Source organism: Phocoena phocoena, chromosome 18 (assembly GCF_963924675.1).
Source record: "Phocoena phocoena chromosome 18, mPhoPho1.1, whole genome shotgun sequence".
In the NCBI taxonomy this organism is placed as follows: Eukaryota; Metazoa; Chordata; class Mammalia; order Artiodactyla; family Phocoenidae; genus Phocoena; species Phocoena phocoena.
The window spans coordinates 78,226,197-78,234,682 of NC_089236.1; the positions used below are offsets into that span (position 1 = coordinate 78,226,197).

The 8,486-nt window shown below is 57.4% G+C and overlaps 1 protein-coding gene across 1 annotated transcript in view; it reads left to right on the forward strand.

Moving 5' to 3' along the window:
* The window catches only part of COL4A2 (collagen type IV alpha 2 chain), a 123,218-nt gene extending 114,985 nt beyond the window's left edge, over nucleotides 1-8,233 (forward strand). Inside the window, exons 39-46 of the mRNA XM_065895947.1 lie at nucleotides 1,109-1,225; nucleotides 1,752-1,913; nucleotides 2,028-2,126; nucleotides 2,369-2,515; nucleotides 2,663-2,779; nucleotides 4,022-4,213; nucleotides 5,214-5,500; nucleotides 7,976-8,233. Coding sequence (XP_065752019.1) covers nucleotides 1,109-1,225; nucleotides 1,752-1,913; nucleotides 2,028-2,126; nucleotides 2,369-2,515; nucleotides 2,663-2,779; nucleotides 4,022-4,213; nucleotides 5,214-5,500; nucleotides 7,976-8,233 — 1,379 coding nt within the window. The remainder of the gene's footprint in view (nucleotides 1-1,108; nucleotides 1,226-1,751; nucleotides 1,914-2,027; nucleotides 2,127-2,368; nucleotides 2,516-2,662; nucleotides 2,780-4,021; nucleotides 4,214-5,213; nucleotides 5,501-7,975) is intronic.
* Nucleotides 8,234-8,486: the final 253 nt, after the last annotated feature.

Here is an 8,486-nt window from a genome sequence, read left to right on the forward strand (position 1 = left end):
CCCGAAGCTAGACCCATCGACACCCAAAGGAGAAGCCAGGCCCTGAGGAGGCCAGAGACCCTGATCTCCTATGGGGGGCGGGTATCTCAAGGCCCACGGACCGCATCATCTGATTCTCCAGGGTCTGTCACCTTCCTCTCGCCTTTCATTAAGTGCAAAGTCCAGAATTCCCTGATACCCCGCCCCACAGCACTGATCTGAAGGCAGGAGGAGGAGGAAGGCCGGCCAGCTGGGGCCTTTGTGAGTCCTGGGGGGGCGTGTGGTTCACACAGCTCCGCCCAGGGCCGAGGACCCAGGCTCAGGCCACCTGCACAGGACCACCAGCACTGTAGCTGAGGCCTGAGGCAAGCGCGTGTAACACAGTTTTCTCTGTGAAGCACATCCCAGCCTTCCTGAAACTCTGGACGGCACTTCAGCGTGACACTTGGGGGCCACTCTAAACAGTGAAATCACCCACAAAAAGCACAGAAGTGCAGAAAACGTGGCACGAAATAGATAGTAGGAGGATCCTTGCCGACACTCTGAGCTGGGACTCACTCTCTCCCTCCCGCTTGTCCAAGAGCGCTGCGGGTATTGACTGGGGGTCACCAGTAAATCTCAGTTGGGGAAGCAGGATGGCAAGTACAGAATCTGTGGGCAGTGAGGACGGACTCTGCCCAGGACGCTGGACATCCTCGGGATCCAGGATCCTGAAGGACGGCACGGGGAGGACTGAAATACCAGCGCCGGCCTTCCTGAGCCTTCCCACGACGGGTGCTCTCTGGGCCAACAGGGCTGCCCTGTCAGTGACATCCTCCCCTCAGGGTAGGGCCAGGTGTCACCCACAGATAGCCCCATCAGCTGTCCCTTGAGCAGGTAGCATGCCAGTGAGGACAATATCCCAGCAGAGGCAGGTCCACGGGACCCTCTAGGCAGCGAGAGGGGGCCGGTGGGAGTGGGGACAGGCAGTGCGGCCCGTCTCCCCAGACCCGCCCTGAGAGCCCGCGCTGGGCGCCTTCCATCACTGCCTCTCCTTGTTGGCCTTGCTCCTGGACAGGTGAGGGCACAGGGAGGAAACAAGATGAAAAGCTGGGTGCTGGTACTAACCAACTTCTATTTCCGTCCTAAGGGGAACGAGGCCCGGTTGGGAGCCCAGGACTTCAGGGGTTTCCAGGCATCACCCCCCCTTCCAACATCTCTGGGTTACCAGGTGACGTAGGCGCGCCTGGGATATTTGGCCTGGAAGGTAAGCAGGGCTCACGCTGGGATACATTGGAATCTCTGGGGACAGGAGCTGGCCACGACCTGATTGCTTGAGGGATAGAACGCTTTCGTTGTCCCCTTGAGGGCATGATGCCGAGTGAAATAAGCCAGACAGAAAAGGACACATACTGTCTGATAGGAGCTCCCTAAGTGACCACATTCATAGGACAGAAAGTAGATAGTGGGGGCCAGGAGCCGGGGGAGGGGCCGTTGGTGTTCAGTGGGGACAGAGCTTCCGCTGGGAAGATGAACACGTTCAGAGGAGGATGGCGGTGATGGCTGCACAGCGACGTGAATGCACCTCGTACCACTGAACTGTACACCCAAAAATGGTTAAAATGTTAACGTTTATGTTACGTATATTTTACCACAATACAGAGCAAAGCTGCCCAGTGTTACAAACTTGCCAAAGCCGGTCCCCTGAATGGGTGACTTTGCATCCGGCCTCCCGGCCGTGACTGTGCCTTCCTGCTGTGTACACTCACCTTTCTTGGGACTGATGCCAACAGGTTATCGAGGTCCCCCGGGGCCACCTGGGCCCGTGGCTCCTCCTGGAATCAAAGGAGATGAGGGGAGTCCAGGAGCCCCCGGAAACCCGGGGACCAAAGGATGGGTCGGAGACTCCGGGCCCCAGGGCCGGCCTGGCGTGTTCGGGCTCCTGGGAGAAAAAGGTAAGGGTCGGTGCCCGTGGGGGGCTCCTCTCGGGGAGGCTGGCGGCGCTGGTCAGAGATGGCCAGAGCCCCCGCCCAGCCCCACGTGTCCTCAATGTCCTGCTTGTCCGGAAGGGCCCAGGGGGGAGCAAGGATTCATGGGCAACACAGGCGCCGCCGGGAGTGTGGGAGACCGAGGCCCCAAAGGACCTAAAGGAGATCGAGGACTCCCGGGTAAGTGAGTCTCAGAGGGGACGCCTCTGAGGTCATTCTGTCACAGGGACGTGGTGGTGACGGGTTGTTGGAAGGGCTCTGAGCGACTTGCAGGTGGGTTATCACCCACCCCACCTCTAGAGAGCGCGGTGGCTCAAAGGAAGCTCCGGAATTGGTTCAGTGGGTCAAAAATGGAATAGAGACCAGAGCAAGAGAGCGAAGTGGTCCTCACGCATCATCCGGCCTTTCTTTTCCCTTTCCAGGTGCCCCGGGTGCTGTGGGCGCCCCGGGGATTGCAGGAATCCCCCAGAGGGTTGCCATCCAGCGGGGGCCAGTGGGTCCGCAGGGAAGGAGAGGCCCTCCGGGGCCTCAGGGGGAGATGGGACCCCAGGGCCGCCCAGGAGAACCAGGTAGGAGCACTGCTGCGGGGCCACCCCTCGTTTCCTGTTTGCTTTGCTTTCACTTTTGTTCTCCTGCTGGAAAGCACTGGCTGAGCACCAGTGATGGAGCATCGCATTCTTCCTGGGGCACTGACGCGTGTCTCGGTGGCTCTGCAGGTTTCCGCGGGAGTCCAGGGAAGGCAGGGCCCCAGGGAAGAGGCGGCGTGTCAGCTGTTCCCGGGTTCCGAGGAGACCAGGGGCCCGTGGGGCTGCAGGGGCCCGTTGGCTATGAAGGTGAGTGATGGTGACAGGGGGCAGAGGGCAGGGAGCTTCCTCCAGGTCCCGCTGTGAGTCTGCTAAATGGACTGTGGTGTACGGGGAGGGGTCAGATGAGCCCCGAGATGAGCAGAGATGAGGGGCTGCACCCCCTAGCCCAGAGCCTGGGGCCCCCGCTGCAGCCTGGGCAAGGCCCATATACCTGCGCCCACCCGGTGTCCCCTGCATCTGGCAGAACACCTGGCACAGAGTCCCCAGGACAGGCCGGCCTCCTTCCTTCCTCTGAGACATCTGCAGGTGCCTCAGAGAAGGAAGCAGCAGACATATTTCGAGAGACAAGATTCGTAAAGCTCTTGAGGGCCGGAAACTATGAGCTGAAAGTCACCGATTACATTACAGGCTGCTGTGAAGTCTTATGTCATCGACTTCTTAAAATTATTTGCACGTGTGCAGGATGGGATAGGCCAGAAATAATAGCAATTCATGCAAAAAATAGTCTTGAGAGTTGGTGTAATCCACCTGCGCTCGGCTTGAGCCCGAGGTGTGAGCACCGTGCTGACATTAAAGTCTCAGAGGGGACGGGCTGCACGGTCAGCGCCCAGATCGCAGGAAGCACACGGCGACCCACGGCCAGGAGAGCGTAAAATGCTGGGGGATGCAACCCGAGACACGCATGGCGGGGCAGGGGGCGGCGCATCCAGGCCAGGGGCCAAGACAGTGCAGGGTGGACGGCACGTCCTCAGAAAGGCAGGGTCACCCAGGACGGCTGATTCCAGAGGTCTGAAGGGGTGTCCTGTTGGGGGCAGATCAGCCGTTCTGCAGCGTCAGGGCCAGAATCGGGCCCCCGGGTGGACATCTGGGGAGGTGGGCTTCCAGCCTTGGGAATGGCCGCTCCCCGAAGCATCAGCAGGGGGGCCTGCCGCCTGGGGCAGAGGAGGTGGGCGGGGCTGGACACAGTGCTTCCGTGACCCTTCTGACTCCCTGATGCTCATTCCTGCTCAGAACGGGGCGCCCTGGGGGGACGGCTCGCGGGGGAGGCTGAGTCCCTGCCCCTTGTTCACTCCCATCATTGTGGTCCCACGTTAGGGATGGGGTGCGGGCCTCCCCAGGAGGCTCCTGGTCCCAAAGGGCAGAGCCACTGAGACCCCGGCCCTTGGGGAAAGGCAGAGCAGGGCTGTGAATGTCGCCACGCACGCAGCCAGCACGTGGGCCGCGGTCCGCACGGCAGCTGCAAGGCGGCCTCTTTGTCTCGGGTCCCAGGGGAGCCAGGCCGCCCCGGGAGCCCCGGCCTGCCTGGCATGCCCGGCCGCAGTGTCAGCATCGGGCACCTCCTGGTGAAGCACAGCCAGACGGAGCAGGACCCCATGTGCCCCGTGGGCATGAACAAGCTCTGGAGCGGATACAGCCTGCTGTACTTTGAGGGCCAGGAGAAGGCCCACAACCAGGATCTGGGTAGGTACAGCCTACCGAGCTCGGCCAGCCCCGCTGGCCACAGTGAGGTCGCTGAGTCCTCAGGAGGCACTGAGATGCCCCCAACCTGGGGTCGGGAAGCAGACTCTGCCTCGTAGCCCCCAGCGGCCTCCGCAGGCTCACGCGGCCCAGCCTCTCGCTGCCCCGTGCCCTGGAGGCCGCCAGCGGTTCCCCGTCATCCTTGCTTCTTGCCCCACAGTGTATAAGCAGTCAGGCCGGGGTCGTGAGGGGCTGGGAGGCACTTAGAACCCCGCAGCGTGGATATGGGGGCGTGTGTGCCGGTATTTATCCAAGGAAGCCTGGTTGCCAAAAGGAATTTAAAAGACCTAACAGCCCATAGAAAACATGGCCAACACATACTAAAATTGGGGGCTTGGAGGGAGGGTGGCCATGTGTGTGGTGGGGAGATCTGTTGGGCTGAACCCGATGATTTGTGCACCTTCCCGTCCAGATAAGTTTTTTTAAGTGAGACATAGCAAACAAGAGTAAGGGCCTAAAACAGCAGAGACAGGGCAAGGCCAGCACAGGGCCCGGCAGGCCTCAGGGCAGAGCAGACACCCGGCTCAGCTGGAAAGCAGTCAGTGTGAAAGGGGAAATAACTCACTCTGGCCCTGAGATGAAGTTGGTGGAGTTATTTGGGGGGCACAGTTACCAGAGTCCATCTGGGAGGCACCTGGGTGCCATGAGCCAGGCCCCCATCTGGGATGCCATCGGTGGGTGCTGGGGGCTGGTGCTTTAAGAGCCCCCGACACGGGCCTCACCGGGGTGCTATTCGCCAAGTCGCCCCTCCCTCTGACCCAGCCTGGTCCCGAGGTGTGCGGGAACCTCGGAAGGGCACAGTGCCGGTGGAGTCAGCCCCTGAGGGATTGGAAAGCCCGAGCCCGCCCCCCACCCCGCCCCGCACACGGCTGAACCCCGCGGGGGGCCTGGAGGGGCATCTTCCCGGCATGCTCAGCCGTGACGGTCCCTCCCTGCACCGCAGGGCTGGCGGGCTCCTGCCTGGCCCGGTTCAGCACCATGCCCTTCCTGTACTGCAACCCTGGCGATATCTGCTACTATGCCAGCCGGAACGACAAGTCCTACTGGCTCTCCACCACCGCTCCGCTGCCCATGATGCCTGTGGCCGAGGAGGACATCAGGCCCTACATCAGCCGCTGCTCCGTGTGCGAGGCCCCGGCCGTTGCCATTGCCGTCCACAGCCAGGACGTCTCCATCCCCCACTGCCCGGCTGGATGGCGGAGCTTGTGGATCGGATATTCCTTCCTCATGGTACGTGGTGCTTGCCTGCTCTCTGTCAGCCCGCGGGCCCAGGTGCAAACTGAGTTCCTCTCCCACATCCTGGCCTTTGTAAGTCTAATCAGGGCAGTTGTTCAGGTTGTGCACTGCACAAGGGCATCTGGCCCAGGGGAGGAGTGAGAGCTGGAATACAGCCTGCGTTTTGCTCATTGAGCCGTGTTAGGCCTGGAGCTGCCCCCACCCAGAAGGGACCCATTAATTTGCCACCAGGCCTTTGTACAGCCTTAATTAGGATAAATTTGGCTATCATGACAGCATCCGTTACAATTTTCCTGTTTACCATCAGAGGGAGAAAGGAAAGTCCAGTGGGGAGGGTGGGTCTTGTATTGCATTTATATTTATTATGACTGTCGTAATTCCACTATATTGACCGGATGCCCAACGTGTTAAATATTTCATAAATTAAATTAATAACATTATATATATATATATTTATATATATTTATATATATATATATATATATAAAATACCAAGTTTGCTAATCTTATCAAAACAACAGAAAAAAAACCTGGATTCTGGAAAAGGAAGGAGAAGACAAACAAGTGTTGATTTTTTAACAGTTTTTAAGGTATCGCTGCTGCAATAATTTGAAGCAACAGGATACTAAGTTCTGTGCTGGGACAGGCAACTGTCTGCTTTTCAGGAGCTAATCATGTCAGGGGGCTTTGGTGGATGGACAGAGCTCTGGTCCCACCGAGAAATTCAAAAATTAAAAACGAGCCTCTTCCTTGTGAAGGGAGTGATTACACTGTATCCAGAAAGGTCAGACAGCCCTTCTTTTATTAGCAATTACATCTTGAGCTGTGTCACGGGATAAGGGATAAGCACACACGATCCTCAGTAAGCGCCTCCTGCCAGCCTGGCCCTTGACACCCCCAAGGCGGGTGACAAGAGGACCATGGTCCCCTCGCCCCGCTGTGCAACCAGGGCGGCACTGATGGGCTGCCCACACCTTCCCTTCCAAGAACACGGAAGCACCTGCGGGCACAGACGCCGGAGAGCCAGCACGCGGCTTAGTGTCCCCCTGCCTGTCTGGGGGACGGTCCCTGTCTTGTCTGCACACAAGACACGCTTTGATCCATCGCTGCCACAGCAGCAAAGACGTCGGCCCCCCCTTACCTCAGTGATCCCTCTCGAAGCTGGTCTGGTGGCTACTGTAAGTCTCCAGCCGGCCATCGGTTTACTTTTTCCTTTCGATTCAAATGAGGTCCTCACAGGCCGAGTGTCCAATGAGTGATTCTCTTAAGAGACATCAGCTGCTTGAGTCCCAAAGCCAGAGGCTTGTCCTCTGAGGCGAGCACATTGGAAAAGTGTGTGTGTGTGTGTGTGTGTGTGTGTGTGTGTGTGTGTGTGTGTGTGTGCGCGCATATGCATGGGGGGACCAGCAGGGCCTCGGCTCTTTCAGGCCAAAGCGGGGCTTCAGATGCCCCATGAAGACGCGTCTGCTTGTCTCTGTCGACAACACACAGCAGCTCTGTCTGGGAAGGCTTCCGCATTCTGTGAGCAGAAAACTGTTCAGAGGTTTTTGTTCTTTGCTGCTTCATTTGAAGAAAAGGTTAAACTGGGCTTCTGCCCAAACATCTCACAGGACAGCCTCTTCCGTGCCCTGCCCACCGTGGCTGAGGTGTTCCTGGTCTAAATTTGCGGGTTCTAACACAACACTTACCACTGGGCTGGCTGGACCGAGCCAGATGACACGTTTTAGAGAGAAGCTTTGAGATCCGGAGCCCCACCATGCCCCTTCGTAAAAGCTAAACATGTTTATGAAACCAAGAGAAAGTAGAACTTGAAAGTGGCAAAGAAAATCCCTTCCAACCCTTGGCCAGGTCTCCCAGGCAGGACCATCTCAAGCAACCAATTTCTAATTTAACAACAACCCTCTGATTGAAAAAAAACTAATTACACGAGTATTACGTGTTCACTGTAGAAAAATCAGCAAGTAGAGCTTTTCTTAAAAAAATAATAAAATTCAAAGCACCCGTACTCCCCCTTCATAAACGTTAGCAAAGGAGGAGCAGGAAGCACTTTGGTGCTTAATTTTTTTGTTTTTTCTTTTGTTTTTCTTTGCCTGCACCGCACGGCTTGAGGGATCTTAGTTCCCTGACCAGGAATCGAACCTGGGCCCTCGGCAGTGAGCGCTCGGAGTCCTAACCACTGGACGGTGCTTAATTTTAATAGACCCTCTGGTTCTGACCCACATGTTGATCTTAATTTACCTTATTGAAGTGTAGCTGACTTACAATGTTGGTAATTTCCACTGTACGGCACGGTGACTCGGTTATACATACATACATTCTCTTTCCTATTCTTTCCCCTGACGGTTTATCCCAGGATATTGCACAGAGTTCCCTGTGCGCTACAGCAGGACCTTGCTGTTTTATTTTTCCTTTAAAAGAAAAAGTTAACGTGTCGGCATCTCTTCCGCCCCGTCCCCCTACCCTGCACAGCACACGGCCGCGGGCGACGAAGGGGGCGGCCAGTCGCTGGTGTCACCGGGCAGCTGCCTGGAGGACTTCCGAGCCACGCCATTCATCGAGTGCAACGGCGCCCGAGGCACCTGCCACTACTATGCCAACAAGTACAGCTTCTGGCTCACCACCATCCCCGAGCAGAGCTTCCAGGGCACACCCTCGGCCGACACCCTCAAGGCCGGCCTCATTCGCACACACATCAGCCGCTGCCAGGTGTGCATGAAGAACCTGTGATGTCGGGGCCGCCCCGCCGGACACGCTTCTGCAGGGGACACGCAGCCGGGGGGCCACTTTGGTGCTTATTCTTAACTTATTACCTCAGATGCCGACCCAAAAATTGACTTCATTTTTTTTTCTCTAAAAAACAAACCAAAAGAATAATAAAAGAAGGGCTACCAAAGGAATTCAGCACCAGCACTTCGACCAAATAACCCCGTGGCATCCAAGGCGCTGCCCACTCTCCCCACATCTGTAGCATCTGTAGGAC